This window comes from Cetorhinus maximus, chromosome 11 (genome assembly GCF_964194155.1).
Source record: "Cetorhinus maximus chromosome 11, sCetMax3.hap1.1, whole genome shotgun sequence".
NCBI classification, from domain to species: Eukaryota; Metazoa; Chordata; class Chondrichthyes; order Lamniformes; family Cetorhinidae; genus Cetorhinus; species Cetorhinus maximus.
The window spans coordinates 17,201,901-17,221,207 of NC_135889.1; the positions used below are offsets into that span (position 1 = coordinate 17,201,901).

General features: G+C 46.4%; 1 protein-coding gene across 1 annotated transcript in view; it reads right to left on the reverse strand.

The window, feature by feature from the left end:
• Nucleotides 1-18,909, reverse strand: part of spag16 (sperm associated antigen 16) — a 1,278,115-nt gene extending 1,259,206 nt beyond the window's left edge. Inside the window, exon 1 of the mRNA XM_078551570.1 lies at nucleotides 18,799-18,909. Within this exon, the coding sequence (XP_078407696.1) occupies nucleotides 18,799-18,838 (40 nt within the window). The 5' untranslated portion in view covers nucleotides 18,839-18,909. The remainder of the gene's footprint in view (nucleotides 1-18,798) is intronic.
• Nucleotides 18,910-19,307: the final 398 nt, after the last annotated feature.

Here is a 19,307-nt window from a genome sequence, read left to right on the forward strand (position 1 = left end):
GAAGGGAAGATGTGTTTGGTGGTGGCATCATGCTGGAGTTGGCGGAAATGGCGGAGGATGATCCATTGAATGCGGAGGCTGGTGGGGTGATAAGTGAGGACAAGGGGGACCCTATCACGTTTCTGGGAAGGAGGAGAAGGCGTGAGGGTGGATGCGCGGGATATGGGCCGGACACGGTTGAGGGCCCTGTCAACGACCGTGGGTGGAAAACCTCGGTTAAGGAAGAAGGAGGACGTGTCAGAGGAGCTGTTTTTGAAGGTAGCGTCATCAGAACAGATGCGACGGAGGCGAAGGAACTGAGAGAATGGGATGGAGTCCTTACAGGAAGCGGGGTGTGAGGAGCTGTAGTTGAGGTAGCTGTGGGAGTCGGTAGGCTTGTAATGGATATTAGTGGACAGTCTATCATCAGAAATTGAGACAGAGAGGTCAAGGAAGGGAAGAGAAGTGTCAGAGATGGACCATGTGAAAATGATGGAGGGGTGGAGACTGGAAGCAAAATTAATAAATTTTTCCAGGTCCCGACGAGAGCATGAAGCAGCACCGAAGTAATCATCGATGTACCGGAGAAAGAGTTGTGGGAGGGGGCTGGAGTAGGACTGGAACAAGGAATGTTCCACATACCCCATAAAGAGACAGGCATAGCTGGGGCCCATGCGGGTACCCATAGCCACACCTTTTATTTGGAGGAAGTGAGAGGAGTTAAAGGAGAAATTGTTCAGTGTGAGAACAAGTTCAGCCAGACGGAGGAGTGTAGTGGTGGATGGGGATTGTTCGGGCCTCCGTTCAAGGAAGAAGCTAAGGGCCCTCAGACCATCCTGGTGGGGGATGGAGGTGTAGAGGGATTGGACATCCATGGTGAAGAGGAAGCGGTTGGAGCCAGGGAACTGGAAATTGTTGATGTGTCGTAAGGTGTCAGAGGAATCACGGATGTAGGTGGGAAGGGACTGGACAAGGGGAGAGGGAAGGGAGTCAAGATAATGAGAAATGAGTTCCGTGGGGCAGGAACAGGCTGACACGATCGGTCTGCCAGGACAGTTCTGTTTGTGGATTTTGGGTAGGAGGTAGAAGCGGGCCTTCTGAGGTTGGGCGACTATCAAGTTGGAAGCTGTGGGAGGAAGATCTCCAGAGGAGATGAGGTCAGTGACAGTCCTGGAAACAATGGCTTGATATTCTGTGGTGGGGTCATGGTCCAGGGAGAGGTAGGAGGAAATGTCTGCGAGTTGACGCTCAGCCTCCGCAAGGAAGAGGTCAGTGCGCCAGACAACAACAGTACCATCCTTGTCAGCGGGTTTGATGACAATGTTGGGGTTGGACCTGAGAGAACGGAGTGCAGTAAGTTCAGAGAGAGACAGATTAGAATGGGTGAGAGGAGCAGAGAAATTGAGACGGCTAATGTCACGCCGACAGTTCTCAATGAAAAGATCAAGAGAAGGTAAGAATCCAGAGGGAGGGGTCCAGGTGGAGGGAGAATATTGGAGGTGGGTAAAAGGATCCGTTGAACGGGGAGAGGACTCCTGCCCAAAGAAGTGAGCACGGAGACGAAGACGGCGGAAGAAGAGTTCAGCATCATGCCGAGCCCGAAATTCATTGAGATGAGAGCGTAAGGGTATGAAGCTAAGTCCTTTGCTGAGCACTGAACGTTCAGCATCGGAGAGGGGAAGGTCAGGGGGTATAGTGAATACACGGCTGGGGCTGGGATTGGAAGATGGGGTGGGGACGGAGGGACAAGCAGGGGTGGAGGGTCCCAGATGGGTGTTGGTGTCGATGAGTTGTTGGAGCTTGCGTTCCTTAGCACTTGAGGGAAAGAGATAATATTTGCTGGCAATTGGATTGGAACATCATCTGCTACACATAAGTGTATTCTAATTGAAGCAAACATATTTTTCAGTTAATCTCATTATCATTGTAAGCGAGCCTTCTAATGTTGTAAAATGTCACACAGATCAAAGGTCATGAGTGGGTGCAGAAAAATAAAATCAGAGGGTGGGTTGGGGACGGAGATCAGAAGGGTTTAGAGATGGCCGAAGATCAGAAGCATCAAGGGGAGAGATTGGAGGCCGCAGCCGGCAAGCACAGAGGACACAAGGAGGATTCAGGAAAATGACAGAAGGGAGAAATGGGAAAGGCCGGATTAGTAGGAGATTGGGGCTCATGGGGACAGCACTGCTTGGGGTGGGGTGGGGGAGCTCTTCGGGAATGGGTTACAGGTAAACTTAGTGGGCGGCTGGTGGGGAAACACTCCTGCTCCTCCTGGCCCACAAGCAGGGTGGGAAAGGCACTTTTTTTTTTATTCGTTCATGGGATGTGGACATCGCTGCCTAGGCTAGCATTTATTGTCCATCCCTAATTGCCCCTGTTCAGAGGGCATTTAAGAGTCAACCACATTGCTGTGTCTCTGGAGTCACATGTAGGCCAGACCAGGTAAGGACAGCAGATTTCCTTCCTGAAAAGACATTAGTGAACTAGAAGAGTTTTTACGACAATTGGCAATGGTTTCATGGTCATATCAGACTTTTAATTCCAGATTTTTACTGAATTCAAATTTCACCATCTGCTGTGGTGGGATTCAAACCCGAGTCTCCAAAGTATTACCCTGGGTCTCTGGAATACTAGTCCAGTGACAATACTACTATTTTCACTTATCTGCTGTATCTGGCAGTTCTTGCCTCTACCTTCAGATATCCCTAGGTCCAGGAAACTAGGGCAGCCAGCATAAAATTTAAAACGGAGCTCAAATATGAGGCATGTGGTCTCATTAAAATATTTAAATGAACAACCCACCTCCTGGAAACAGGTGAGTTGCTCATCCCCATCCCACCTCCATTAAAACTGGAGGCGGGTTGGGTCCGAAATTTTGACTTCTGGCATTTTAACATCCCATCTGACTGAAACCCATTATTTCTCGGCTTTAAAATCCCACCTCCACTCCCACTCCCTCTCCCCCTCCCTCTCCCTCTCCCTCTACCTTGTCCCATGGCAATTCTTCTTGGAAGAATCTGGACATCATTATTCAGTATTCAACTTCGGGGGTCTGTCTAACAGCCAACATCTAGGCACTCATTAGATAGCAATCAAGTGCAGGAACTGTTGCTGATTACTCTCCTTCCTATTTCAGGGATGCAAAAGCCAATTATGTTACACAGAAATTACAACATGGAAACATATCATTCAGCCCAATCATCCATGAGTAATCATTATCCAATTCGATCACTCTGCTCTCATATCCTTTATTCCCTTTTTTCCTCAACAGCCTATATAAGTTAGACATCAACAAAGCAGAAATAAAGTCAATCAATAAAAGGAAGACTTGCGTTTATGTAGCACATTTCACAACCACAGAATGTTCCAAAGCACCTTACAGCCAAAGAAGTACTTTTCATGTAATGTCACTGTTGTAATGTAGGAAACCCAAAGCCAATTAGTACACAGCAAACTTCTACAAACAGTGATGTGATAATGACCAGATAGGCAGGATACTGGGCAAGCTCCCATTTTCTTCTTCAAAATAGTGGGATCTTATATGTGCACCTTGGTTTAACATTTCATCTGAAAGACAGCACCTCAAATAGTGCAGCACAGCCTCAGTACTGATTTTTGTGCTCAATTCCTGAAGTGAAACTTAAACCTACAACTGTTTGCCTCAGATGTGAGGGTGCTACCAACTGAGCCATGGCTGACATGCTTAGACTGATTACAACTCCTATTAAGTGCTTTGGGATGTTTCAGTATGTTAAAGGCACTACATCAACACAAATTGTTGTTGTTGTCGTCCATTTTACACATGTGTATGGAACAAATAAAAAGCTATTACACTTCAAGTGTGGGACGAACAGTTCACCCTTAGCGTTCGCCCTTCCCCCTGACTGCCATTCCACAGCCTTCCCTCCCTGTTGATCACCTCGTGTTTTTCAGCCCGACCCCTCGCCTCACAGCTCCCTCCCTGTTGAAGTGCTAGCCTCTGAAAGTGGAGGCCTGCATGAGTCCCACAGCACAGTGGTGTTCCTCGGGACAGTGAAAGCAAAGAGAAGGAGCGGTCCAACCTACAGTCCCAGCAGAGTGACATTCATCGCAACAAGACTGGTGCAGCGCGATGGCAGGTATGTTCCACTCACCTCAAAAGAACCAGCGAACTGAGGTCCGACTTGTGCACGCCACCCCTTTTCAAACCGGTTTGATGCCGACGTAATTTCCAGCTGGTGTGACAGATGATTGGAAGGCGTGGCAAGATTCCAGAGCAGCTGTTTTAATGAGCATTCATGACACGCTAATAAATGCAAATGGCATACGTGCCACTAGTCTGCAGGATAACCGACCCACCATGAATACACCGTCGGGAGAATTGTGACCTATCTTTACGACGGCGGGTTTCCAACTCTTTGCCTCCCGCTGGATGCTCCGCTCCCGTCCGCCATGAAACCCGCCACGGGCGAGATGGGAGAGTTCCGCCAACATTCTTGCGAAGGCGACATCAGCCACCATGCAAGTAGGGTAGAAAAAGCTATGGAGTCTCCAAGCGTGGCATCCTCTGAGCTTCGCTTTCTTGCCCCTTGAATCATGAATGTCTTCAATGTTTCCTTTCAGAGAAGGCAACATTAGAGAAGGATCCAGGGCTCAAAGCTGCCTTTTTCAGGGTCCTAATGCAATGGAGGAGACGAAGGAGGGAGAGGCAACACCGCACACAGCTCCAGCAGGAGGGAGATGGTCAAGCGGAGCCACAGCATGAACAGGAGGGTCAGGCGGAGAAACCCAGACAATGGGGACGACTCGCCAGACTTAGGGTTTATCGTCCAAGAGTCTCCTATTTATAAATGAGTGAGAGACAATGCCATGCATGTCTACACTTGTCCCGAGATCTGGTACATCACATATGCCACATTCTTCGTGAAGACCTGATGCCACTTGCAGTTGGAGGGTGCCCCCTGCCAGTGGCTTTGAAGGTGACTGCAGCACTCAAATTCTTAGCCTCTGGTTCTTTCCAAGGATTAACAGGGGACCGGTGTGGCATCTCTCAGTCTGCAATACATTGATGCATAAAAGAGGTCACAGATGCCCTTTATAGGAAGGCCCATTATGTCAGGTTTGCTCTGGACAAAGATAGCCAGGCTGCAAGTTTCACCGGCTTCGCCGCCATCTCAGGCTTCCTTGGAATGCAGGGCGCAATAGACTGCACCCATTTGGCTATACGGATTCCATGGCAGCAGGCCCTAATGTTTATAAACCTCAAGGGCTATCATTCCATCAATGTGCAACTGGTGTGAGATCACCAAAAGCACACACTGCACGTCTGTGCATGATACCCTGGGAGTTTCCATGACTCTTACATCCTGAGTCACTCCCAGGTGACTGAGATTTTCAAGGGTCCATTACATCTGCAGGTCTGGGGATAAGGGGTACCCACTGAAATGCTGGCTGATGACACCAGTGCATCGGCCTCAAAGTCCTTCACTCCAATACACTCCCAACAGGGTTTCCTGCATCATCAATGTGTTGCATCCTTCACAATCTGGCTATGCAAAGAAGTGGCCCCCTGCCAGAGGATGACCTGAAGGATGATGAGAGCTCAGAGGATGAAGATCCGGAGGCGCAGGAACCTCGGGGGGCTGCAGAGGTTCAGTATGAGCGCAATCACACCTTTGAGGAAGGAAGACGTTCCCTGATACATTAATCGCTGACCAGTTCCAGGAAAAGAGCCACGACATCAGACAAAACACAGATGGACTCCTCCACTATTCGCTCTAGTCTGCTGAGTGACTGCTGAATCTCTGCCTCATGTTCCGCTGCCTGTCGCTGCATCTCCAGCATAGATTTGGCGGCCGCTTCCAGAGGTTCATCATCTGACTCAGACCGAGCAGGTGGCTGGTCTCCAGCAGCCCGTGTGCCAGAGGCCGAGGCTGTCCCTGCCTCCGACTGCTGCGGGGACGTGTGAGTGGGGTGTTCCCCAGGAAGTGAGCCCAAGCCTAATCTACGACTGTGCCCACCGATGTGTGTGTGTCTGAGCTGGTGGAGTGTGCATGTGAGTGCAGTGACGGATCTTCATCCTTCGATGAGGTCCAGGGGCTCGCATTGGTGCTGCTGGAATGCCTTGGGGCTTCTATGTTCTTGTGCCTCAAAATTAGAAAAGAGAGTTTCAATTAATGAGTATGAACCAGATAAGACTACACATGACTCACTGTGCATTTCAGGATTTGATGAGGTGATGCAGCTATGATCCATACTAGGTTAGTTAAGGAAGCCAATCTCCCCTTCCCCACAGGAGCAATTCCTGTCATTCCCAGCCAGCTCGGCTGCAACCTCCTTGAAATCACTGAGGGCAAGTGTGTCCCTCCCCCAGTCTGTGCTCTCTCGCGTCTACTGTGCGTCAACTTGGCCCATATAAAAAAGAAAGAAAGGCACGTGATGAGAAGGGATGGAGCAGAGGTTGTGTGAGATGCATGTGAGCCCACCCGAGAAGGATCAGAGGATGGAGTGTGAGCAACATGATAGATGGAATGATGGTGATGTGAACGTCTTAGTGAGAGAATGAGTGTTGATGTGTGTCCCCCTCTAATGGTTGTGTGAAACCCCTGAAGAGAGTAGCCGTTTGAGTGCATGATGCCATGATGAGAGTTTGATATTGGAGGATGGTGAAGGGTGACTTACCCTGGCGGAGCGGATGAGATCATTCGTCATCTTCCTGTGCTGGATGGCACTTCAGGCACAGGTGTCAGCCACACTGACTTGCTCCGCTATGGTGTCCCAGGTCTGAGAGGTGAGGCTGCCGTGCTTCCTGTGGCCATCTGTGGGGTGGAGCCTATGCCATTGTTCCTGCACCCCTCTGACCAAGGTCCGGAGGGCATGGTGGGTGAAGCGGGGTGCAGACTTCATCCCGAGGCTCTCAGCCTTTCTCTTCTGGGTTACAGACATCTCTGGTGGGCTAGAAAGATTAAGATTGTGTGTTGGACTGGCGTTTAAATATGGAGACCGGGCCTTCACACCCGCCAGCTGACAGTGGACAAACGGATCAGCTCCTGACCCGCCAGGTGATTTGGAGCGAAACCCACCTCCACATAATTAATGAGGCTCCATGTGCAGAATCAGGCCCGAATTGCCACCATTACAGACAGCGGGCTGAGCGCCTCCCAAACTGCCCGCCACCGCACTGTTTCATTTTGGGAGAATTCTGCCCTCAAATTGGTATGATGATAACTAGCTTTCTTTTTATTTCCAGAACCTTTAGAATATTCTGTCAAAGGATAACAAAGCAATACATGTGATACCTGGAAGTGTAATTGCTAAGTTGTGCTTACTCCCATTAGGGTGCTGTCTTATATTTAGTTAACAATATGCAAGTGCCATATATATCAAGAAAATGGAAGGAAAGCTGTTGAAGTTAAATATCAGACTTCCAAAAGAGATGTGAGATAATATAAAAATAACATATTGCTATGCAAAAATATTATATTTACACAGCTCTCCTCAGAAAGATGCTTTGGAGCTTTTTATAGTATAGGAAAAAGTGATGCAGTGGAAAATGAGCAACAGCAACTTCCAGTCTGCAGCCAATGTAGGTCAGTGACCCCAGGGGCAACAGGTAAAAGGAACTTAAGAAGTAGGAGCAGGAGTAGGCCTTATGGCCCCTCATGTCAGCTCCACCATTCAGTAAAATCATGTTTAAACGTCAACATCAACTCCATTTTCCCACCCCATCCCTGGATTCCCTTATTTCCCAAAAATCTAGCAAACTAAGTCTGGAATACCACTCAATAACTGAGCATCACAGCCCTCTAGATAGAGAATACTAAAGATTCACACTGTGAAGAAATTTCTCATCTCAAATTTCTATCTTATGGCCAAACCCTTATCCTGAAGCTACACCCCCAGTCCTAGTGTTATGCTTGCGTGATATAATTGCAAACGTATGACGATAAACATTTTTACATTTTTTAAAAAGCAGCATGGAATGTTGATCCAAGATGGGGTCAGATGATTCTTGGGGCAGAATTTTACGTCCTGCGGGTGAGCGCACGCCCGACCAATCGGGCGTAATATAGCGCGCGATGACGTCTGGTGAGCATCCCAATGTCATTGTGCACTCATGATATTTCAGTCAGCGGGCACGAGCAGGTGGCACAGCCACGCCCCGCCATTAATTAAAAGGCCACTTAAAAAGCCAATTAATGGCGCTTTTTTATTGCCTGTGCAATTTAGCGCTCGTCACACAGGCAAAACGGGCACGCGGCCAGCAGACAATTTCAAAAACCTCATCCATGGGTGGTATAAAAGGAGTAAGCAGCATTGCCAGTGTCAGTAGTGGGGAGTTTGGTACATAGTTTGCTGCTGGTGACTTACTGGTACTAGGCAGCTTCATCTCTGTTCGGGGCTTTATTGTTAGCATTTCCAGGCTTCATTTCAGGACTTATTGGTGTCTCCAAGGCCCCCAGAGGATTCAGGCCATGTGGACCCTTCCAAGTATCAGACAGCCTTCCATTACCCTGGAAATGGGGATTGTGGTCTCCGCTGGTGGCACTTCCTCTGAGGAGGAAGAGAGGGGCAGAGGGCAGAGGAGGCCAGATATTCAAATGCAGCTTCCAGGGGAAGGACCTGTGGGAGGAGAGGCGCAGACACAAGGGGTGCAGGGCCAGCAGGTAGTCCAAGGAAGGGGCTGCAGGAGACGCCACTATCCTTCTGCCAGGATTTACAGGTGGCGATGCAGCTACCTCAATATGTCTGAGGTGCAATGTTGAAGGAGGCTCCGCCTCTCAAGGGAGACAGTGACCTCAATTTGTCAGGTGTTTGGGCCTGAGATCAGCTCTGGCTGCGTGGGCGAACACCCCATTCCAGTGGCTCTAACAGTCATAGCGGCTCTCAACTTCTATGTCTCCGGCTATTTCCAGGGGTCAGTGGGGCATCTATGTGGAATCTTCCAATCAGCCGTGCATAGTTGCCTCAAGCTGGTGACAGAAGCTCTGTTCAGGCGGTACTGATCTTTATTTTTTACCGTATGGATGAGGCCTGCCAGGCTGTGCGAGCCAGAGGCTTTGCAGCGGTTGCTGGGTACCCCTACGTCCAGGGTGCAATTGACTGCACACATGTGGCCATCAAGGCACCAGCGGGTCAGCCGGGTGCCTTAGTCAACAGAAGGGATTCCACTCCTTGAAAATGCAGATAGTGTGTGACCACAGGATGCAGATTCTGCAAGTCTATGCAAGGTACCCTGGCAACTCCCATGACGCTTATATCCTCAGACACTCACAGGTGCGATGCTCTTCAGTGCTTCAGCCCGACTGGATGGATGGCTGCTGGGTGATAAGGGCTATCTGTTGAAAAGGTGGCTCGTGACACCTCTCCGCCACCCAAGAACAGAGGCAGAGCAGCGTTACAAGTCATGCCTCCATAAGGGCGGTGAAAGTATCTGACCACTGCACAGGTACCACTCCAGTCCTTGTGGAGACGAAGCCTTGCCTTCACATTGAGGATACCCTCCATCATGTTGTGTGGCATTACCACCATGTTAAATGGGATAGATTTTGAACAGAGAAAGCAACTCAAGACTGGGCAAGCACAAGACACTGTGGGCCACTAGCAGCAGCAGAATTGTACTCAATCACAATCTGTAACCTCATGGCCCAGCATATTCTCCACTCCACAATTACCACCAAGCCAGGGGACCAATCATAGTTCAATCAAGAGTGCAGGAGGGCATGCCAGGAGTAGTACCAGGCATACCTAAAACTGAGGTGTCAACTTGGTGAAGCTACAATACAGGACTACTTGCATGCCACACAACATAAGCAGCAAGCGATAGACAGAGCTAAATGGTTCCACAAGCAACAGCTAAGCTCTTCAGTCCTGCCACATCCAATCATGAATGGTGGTGGACAATTAAACAACTCACTGGAGGAGGCAGCCCCACAAATATCCCCATCCTCAATGATGGGAGAGCCCAGCACATCAGTGCAAAAGATAAGGCTGAAGCATTTGCAACAATCTTCAGCCAGAAGTACCAAATGGATGATCCATCTTGGCCTCCTCTGGAGGTCCCCAGCATTACAGATCTTCAGCCAATTCAATTAACTCCATGTGATATCAAGAAACAGCTGAAAGCATTGGATACAGCAAAGGCTATGGGCCCTGACAATAGTCCAGCAATAGCACTAAAGACTTGTGCTCCAGAACTTGCCGTGCCTCCAGCCAAACTCTTCCAGTACAGCTACAACACTGGCATCTACCTGGCTATGTGGAAAATTGTCCAGGTATGTCCTGTACACAAAAAGCAGGACAAATCCAAACTGGCTAATTACCGCCCCATCAGTCTACTCTCCATCATCAGTAAAGTGATGGAAGGGGTCATCAACAGTGCTGTCACTGACGCTCAGTTCGGGTTCCGCTAGGGCCACTCAGCTCCTGATCTCATTTACAGCCTTGGTTCAAACATGGACAAAAGAGCTGAACTCCAGAGGCGAGGTGAGAGTGACTACTCTTGACATCAAGGCAGCATTTGACTGAGTGTGGTACCAAGGTGCCCTAGCAAAACTGGAGTCAATGGGAATCAGGGGGAAAACTCTCCGCTGGTTGAAGTCATACCTAGCACAAAGGAAGATGGTTCTGGTTGTTGGAGGTCAATCATCTCAGTTCCAGGACATGAGGAGTTTCTCAGGGGTGTCTTAGGCCCAACCATCTACAGCGGCTTCATCAATGACCTCCCTTCCATCATAAGGTCAGAAGTGAGAACATTCGTTAATGATTGCACAATGTTAAGCACCATTCGCGACTCCTTAGATACTGAAACAGTCCGTGTCCAAATGCAGCAAGGCCTGGACAATATCCAAGCTTGCACTGACAAGTGGCAAGTAACATTCGCACCACACAAATTCTAGGCAATGACCATCTCCAAAAAGAGAGAATCTAACTGTTGCCCCTTGACATTCAATGACATTACTATCCCTAATCCCCCACTATCAACATCCTGGGGATTACCATTGACCAGAAACTGAACTGGACTAACTATATAAATACTGTGGCTATAAGAGCAGACCAGAGGCTAGGAATCTGGCAGCAAGTAACTCACCTCCTGTCTCCCCAAAGCCTGTCCAACATCCAAAAGGGTCAAGTGAGGAGTGTGATGGAATACCCTCCACTTGCCTGGATGAGTGCAGCTCCAACAACACTCAAGAAGCTTAATACCATCCAGGACAAAGTAGCCCACTTGATTGGCACCCCATCCACAAACATAGACTCCCTCCACTGCCGACGCACAGTGGCAGCAGTGTGCACCATTTACAAGGTGCACTGCAGGAACTCACCAAGATTCCTTAGACAGCACCTTCCAAACCCACGACCACTACCTCATAGAAGGACAAGGGCAGCAGACACATGGGAACACCACCACTTCCAAGTTCCCCTCTAAGAACTTATCAACCTGACTTGAAATTATATCGCCATTCCTTCACTGTCGCTGGGTCAAAATCCTGGAACTCCCTCCTTAACAGCACTGTGTGTGTACCTACACCACCTGGACTGCAATGTTTCAAGAAGGCAGCTCACGACCACCTTCAGGGCAATTAGGGGTGGCAATAAATGCTGGCCTAGCAAGTGATGCCCACATCCCATGAATGAATAAAGAAAAAATAGGGTATAGTGATTGGAAATGCAGCTGAGGTAGCTGATCTATGAAATACTTGTTGAACATACTGACCTTTTGTCATTCCTAAAAAATCTTTCTGTCCTTAGACCCAAATGTAGGGCATCAAAGAGGCAGGATATTAGAGCTCATGACACCAGCCTGTCCCTAATGTCATAACACAGCCCTGAACACTGGAAGACAGCGATCACTACCCAATGATAGGTTGAATTCCTCAACCTGATAATCCATCATCGGGGTTCCACAATAACAGCATCCACTGCATAATTTAAGCTCTGTAATAGCAGTATATATCAGAATTCACCATCTACACTAGTCTCCTTTTTACATATTCTTCTGACTAGTCACTGTGGGCAACAGGAAATGTAATTGTTCAGAACCGTTGGTGAAGCAACATGAAATAAGATGATCAGCATTTTGGTAGATAATATATTTCCTGCAAGTGCCAAGTTGATAAGATTATTCCAAATATGTGCTTGATGTCAGCCAGAGAGATCCACTTAAGTGAAATGAAATTGACTTTTAACTCCAATGCATATACTGCCTCTGATAGTTGGAATCCCTGTTAGTTCACAACTGCGTCAAACGTATATCCCTGGGAGATGTCAAAGTGCAGCCTTCAATGGCAAGGTCATGCAGCAGACTATGTTCATGCTGTGCTTTATGGGTGGCTTGTATTTTAAAGCCTCCTCCAATCCTACAAACACCCAGCAGTAAAGGCACCAAAATTACCTAATCAAGATTTCTACTGTTTGCTCTACAATGGCACACACCATGTTGTTCTATAGTTGTACTTATGTTCTGCGAGTGTCTATGGGTTGGACAATAAGACTTGCTTTAAACAACCAGCTTTTCTGTTTGTCGTCCTGGTGAACAGCTGCTGTTGGATATGATTAATGTATTAATGTGTAGGAGTTTTTGTAGATTTCACTTTTGACAACCATAATTTCCACCTCTCTACAACTGACTGCATCCAGTGCACCAGCAGAGGGAGAAATTCTGTCTTTTTAGTGCAATAATTCAGGGACAGCAATATCTCCATGCAGTTGTCTACTCCAGTGGACATTATTTTCTAATTAATGGCTGAACTGTCCCTTGCAGGTCATCCAATGGTTTGAAAGAAGTGCAGGGTGCAGGTCTGGTGAGCCATTCACAGTCACAAACAGCTCAGTTCTTATGGCGGGATGTTTCAAAGTCGAGGAGCAGGGCACAATAACATAGTTCATTTGCTGCACCCTTCAATTTCCTCAGGTACTAGTCCACCACCTTTACCAGGCAGGACATTTAGGTCCTGCAGCCCTCTCTCCTCTCCTCCACCCCATCATCACTATCGATCTAAAACATGGTATTCTCCAAGTCTCCAATGTGTGTCCTCAAATGCCATTCATCCCATTCCTCATCAGAGGGAATAACAGCAACTACAATGGGAGGAAAATCCGTGTTATTATGCATTTGTTGGAATTAGTAGATTTTGCCCCCAAGCACCAGTTCTGAGCTGGACTTAAAAGGACACAAAATTCTCAAAAGGACACAATATTCTCAATTAATAAACATAATTGGTTATTTTCCAACCACTTTGGCAACTGGGGCTGAACATGGTTCTGGAGCACTACGTTCAGTTCCATACGCCACATCTCCGGAACGATATATTGGAATACAGCATAGATTCACCAGAATGTTAAAGGGTTAAATTATGAGAAAATATTATATAGACTAAGCTTATACTACCTTGATTGTAGAAGATTATGGATGATCTAATTGATGTAGTTAAGATAACTAAAGGAATTGAAGGGTAGATAGAAACTATTTCCTCTGGTGGAAGAGTTCAGTATAGAGGGGCACAATCTTAAAATTATATCTGGGTCATTCAGGGATGATGTCAAGGAGCACTCCTCTACATAAAGGGTTGTGGAATTCTAGAATTTTCTCTCAAAAAACTGTTGAGGCTGGGGGTCCAATGAAAAATTCAAAACCAAGATTGAAATATTTTGGTTAAGAAAGGGTACCAAGTGATAAGAAACAAAGGTGGATAAATGAAATTAAGATACAGATCAGCCATGATCTGAAAGGGTATTAAGGGATATGGAACCAAAGTGGATTAACAAAATTAAGATACAGATCATCACTATACACCATGGGGAGACGGTGGAGTAGTGGTAATATCACTGGATTAGTAATCCAGAGGCCCAGGCTAATGCTCTGTAAAAACCCATCAGGTTCAATAATGTCTTTCAGGGAAGGAAACCTTCCATCCTTACCCAGTCTAGCCCAAATATGACTCTTAACTGTCTTCTGAAATAAACTAGCCAGTCACTCAGTTAAAGGGCAGTTAGGGATGGACAACAAAGGCTGGCCTTGCCAGCGATGCCCACATCCCATGAAAGGATTAAGAAGCCATGATCTAATTAAGTGGTAGAGCAGACTAAAGGGGCTGAACGTTCCTATTTTCCTAACTGGTTTCCATCAGAATCTGAAGTAATCACTAACCTCAACAGATGAGCATGTTGACCCATGCAGTACCAATATTTTCACTTAGAAAAAAGTTGTCGTACTTAAAAATCTGTAGCCTAAAATTGTTACAAAATGCAAAGCATTCATTAACATGCAAGCAACAAAATCTTGTAGCATTTTATAATATAAGCTAACAGTTTATAATTTCCAAACTACAGTATTAATAGAGAATTCAAACTGGCTTCTCATAACCCTGATTATTTAAAAGAAGCATCTCAACTAAGAAATATAATTAGATATCTTGGAAGATAAAGTAAACTTTCTGATATGTTATCTCACAGGACCATTAAATGATATATGTTCTAATCTACTATTGCTGTGATCACTGTGCAGGAGTCTGTAAGGCAATTTAAATCTTACATATCATGAGAGTATAGTGCTAGATGGAAAAAGGCAATACCCTGTATCAAGAGATCGCAGAAAAAAAAGATAAAAGAGGTACATCATGATAATGAAAACAGAAGTAATGAGCAATAAAGTATGTTAGTGAAATAGAAACAGGAGAAGTTGACTCAAATTAAGGGAGTAAAACAGAATAGAAAATAACTAAAAAGCTAGAGACACAATTAAGCCAAAATGATGGAGGAAGTGGGAAGAATCAAAGAATCATAGAATCAGAGTACAGCACAGAAGGAGGCCTTTCAGCCCATCGAGTGCACTAGCTCTTTGAGGAGCAATTCAGTTAGTCCCACTCCTCGGCTCTGGATATCACTGCAGAAGTTCCTCAGGTAGTGTCCTAGGCCCAACTATCTTCAGCTGCTTTATCAATGACCTTTCCTCATCATAAGGTCAAAAGTGGGGATGTTTGCTAATGATTGCACAAGTTCAGCGTTATCTGCGACTCAGATACTGAAGCAGTCCATGTCCAAATGCAGTAAGACCTGGACTGACAAGTGGCAAGTAACATTCATGCCATACAAGTGCCAGGTAGTGACATCCTGGGGGTTAGCATTCACCAGAAACTGAACTGGACGGGCCATATAAATACTACAAGAGCAGGTCAGAGGCTAGGAATTCTGAGGCATGTAACTCACCTCCTGAATCCCCAAAGCTTGTCTACCATCCACATGGCACAAGTCAGGAGTGTGATGGAATACTCTCCACTTGCCTGGATGAATGCAGCTCCGACAACACTCAAGAAGCTTGACACCAAACAGCACAAAGCAGCCCATTTGATTGGCGCCCCATTCACAAACATTTACGCCCTCCACCACTGATACACTGCTGCACCAAGGCTCCTTAGACAGCTCCTTCCAAACCCTCGATCACTTAACATCTAGAAGGACAGGGGCAGCAGGCACATGGGAACACCACCACCTGCAAGTTCCCCTCCAAACAACTCACCAACCTGCCTTGGAACTATATCACCGTTCCTTCACTGTCACTCGGTCAAAATCCTTGAACTCCCCCCTAACAGCACTGGGGATGTACCTACACCAGATGGACTGCAGCGGTTCAAAGAGGCAGCTCACCACCGCCTTCTCAAAGGCACTGAGGGATGGGCAATAAATGCTGGCCTAGCCAACGACGCCCACATCCCGTGAATAAATTTTTTTAAATTATGCCTATAAAACACCTTTCGATTGTCCTCTTTTCCCCTCCAATTTCCTTTTTCAATTCTCCTCTGTATTTTTTATAATCAGGTTGATTCTCCCTTGCATTATCAAACTGAGATCTGTCATACACACCCTTTTTAGCTACATCCTACTCTATAACTTTTGTGCCATCTAGCAAACCAGGGCTTTGGTTGCTCTTCCTATGTGGGAATGTACCTGAAACATCTCTTTAAAGACTGCCAACTACCCATTTACCTTGTTGCCTGCCAGTCTTTGACTCCAATTTACATGGATCAGATTTCCCCTCAATTTTCTGAAATCAGCCCTCCTAGAGTCAAGTGTTTTTATTTCATACTGCTTCTTGTCCTTCTCCATAACTAACCTCAACCTTATGATACTATCATCGCTATTCCTGAGATGCAATTCGTCTCTGATCTACTTAACTTCCCAGGACTAGATCCACCAATGCCTCTTCCCACAATGGGCAAGAAACATACTGATCTATAATTTCCCCAGAACACACTTCAGAAATTCTACCCCTCTCTGCCCTTAACATAATCACTATTCAATATTGGGGTGGTTAGTGTCCCATTATCACTATGATTCATGGGCCTCAGTGTGAAACTATTACATTGAATTATTTTGCTTTAGCAGATTTTCAGCTGTTATAAATCACAATTTGCAGGTCATCACAAGAACTGAATGGATAGGATAGGTTTGTTTTACCCCATTGTGGAAAATGCCATGAATAAGGATACCTTGCAGGTACACCTTTAAGTAGGAAGGATCTTTCACTATTGCTTCTTATGTAATGAAATCTAGAAAAGCTCTGTGGCACCAAAGTTTGTACAGTGCAACCAACAATACCAATTTTCAATTGCTAAACATGCAGAGAACAATGATATAGAAAGCCAATAACTGTAGACAACCTAAGTGGAGTTGAATATATATTGTTGCAGTGTCAAACTCTACCCAGCTGCTTGATAATTGCATAGTTGATTTTTTGAGAAGTCATATTTCTAATAAGATGTTATTTGGTGTTCCAGCTTCAATAGAGCACTGCCTTGGAGAGGCTTAAGAGTTCAAGGATAACACTAAATAGAAATTACTAGGACTAAATTGTATTTCATTAGCTATGAAACAGAACTGAACTGCATTTCATTGGCTGTGAGGATTTGAGAGTGGACATAAGATCTATTGTAATCATTCAATTTTATAATTAAACTTGCTCAGTTTGCCAGATGGCTAGTGTGTGGTTCAGGATGATGCCAACAGCACAGGTTTGATTCCCATTCATGAGGCAGATTTGGGACTTGGCTCTTTGCCCTACCCCTGAGAGTGGAAGGCAATAGCAAACCACCACTGACAAAAAGTGCCAAGAAATTGGCTTAGGATGAAGCATCAGCAAACAACGAGCCAAGGACTTCCCTCTGGGCAGAGCACACATGACGAGAATAGTTTGTTGCATGGGTGGCAGGATGACATTGTGAACTGGAATGTGAACTCCGCAGCAGAATTGTAAAATGTATGCGTGTATCTGCAGTTACATGATGAATTCCTAATGACAACTATGCTATCTGGGTGAAAACAAGTATTTCTCCACAGGAGGAAAAATAATAAGATGATCAATTGTCCCACACCTCCAAGCAGCTACTGGAGGGATACTGTACTAATGGCAACCTTGAAGAGAGACTCCAGCCTTGACCAGATTCATACCCAAATCCTTGGGGTGTAGATACTGGTACCAAGTTCCCCCATCACAATTATGGTTTTATTCAAAATGTGGCATAAATTGTCCTCATGTTGCCCATTTTTTCACCAGCATCATTATTTCACCATGTCACAAAACAACAAACGAAACACCATCACTGCAGTGTACTATTTGTGGTCATTTATTTTTGTACTTGCCAACATGCAAGCACAGCATATGAAATTGAAGGGACATTCCCCACCCCTCTTTCCAATTTAATAGAATCATAGACTGGTCACAGCACAGATGACTATTCAAGTTCATGCTAGTTCTCTGCAAGGGCAATTTAGCTAGTCCCATTCTCCTTTCCTCTCCCTGTCCTCTAGCAAATGTTTTCCCTTCAAATGTTTATTCAATCTCTTCAGAAAGCCACAACCGAACCACCCTTGCAAGAAATGCATTCCAGATAATAACTACTCACCGGATAAAAAAAACTTTTCCTCACTTCGCCTTTGATTCTTTTGCCAATCACTTTAAAACTGTTCTCTGGTTCTTAACCATTCCCCACCAGTGAGAACACGTTCTATCTACTCTGTCCAGAGCCCTCATAAATTGCACCTCAATCAAATCTCCTCTCAGCCTCTTATCTAAGGAGAATGACCCCAGCACAGCCAGTTCCTCTCCTGCTGCTGGGGGGTATGGGCTCAAGAGCTCCAGGTGACATTCAGTACATTGTCTAAGTTGCTATAATGCCTATCATAGCCTAGGGGATGGAGTGGCACCAGTCATGTCAAACATGCATGATCGCACGGCATCACAGCCCAATCCAAACTTCTCCCTCCCTCCTCACCCCTCAAATTTCCCAAAGGGTTAATGCTATAGTTAACAAAAGTATAAAGGTCTGGCCGGTTGCCCCGGGATACGTCCTGTGTGTGTGGCGGGGTGGAGCGTGGTGGTAAAAGGGGTTAATGATAGAATGCACGGTTGGAGGCGGAGGGAGAAGGGTAACAAACAGGTCACTAATGCATATCTGCAATGAGCACCCTCCCCTATTCGGTCCACGCGCACAATTCCTAACCGATCCGCGTTCCAGCAACAACGATAAACCGTTTAAACCCGCGAGACGCTCATCAGCTGACCGCAGTTCAAGGGTGGAGGCAGACAAGCGCGTGCCCCCCTCCCCACCGACGTCACGCTCGAGCGCGTCGAAGAATTTCACACGGGGGATGGGGGGAGAGGTGGAGGTTGAAACTCTTGAGGTAAAAAAGAGTTGCAAACCCGAGCGTTGTGTTTACTGTTGTCACTTCAAAGAAAGAGTGAGGAGGGAGCCGAACGAAAGACGCGTGTATTTTATTTTTCACGTAAGCCCCCTTTATCCTCCCGCACTGTCAGACCAACCACTGTCTCTGTTGAAAGGATACGCTGCAGGTAGAAGAGGCCATCCTCCTGCTCCTCCGACATGGTTGTGTTGTTGGTCACCGGTTGCTCGCGTGCCTGTTGCCATTGACACCACCGGCCGCCCTCGCGAATCCTGTCGCGAGAGTTCGCTGGCAGTGGGCGTCCGGTTGCTATGGAAACCGCGCTTTTGATAGTAAAAGGAGAGATTCCCCCCCTCCTCCTCCTCCTCCTCCTCCTCCCCCCAAATTGAAAAGTACCCCTCCCCCCTCCCGACGAGGGGGTTTATTTCTTAGGTCTTAAAAATCAGTTTTTGGTAAATTGAAGTTTTCGGGAAAGAAAACAAATCCAAAATTCTCGCGTCCGAGGCATAAAATGGTCAATTTCTCCTGAACGCGCTTGTTTATTTATTTATTTCGAAATGTCCAGTCAAAATCCGCCTCTTTAAATGACGAAAGAGAGAGAGAGAGAGAAGAAAATGGCTTTAATAAAGGATTGAGATGTTAATTTTTCTTAAAAAAAACAAAAATTAAAA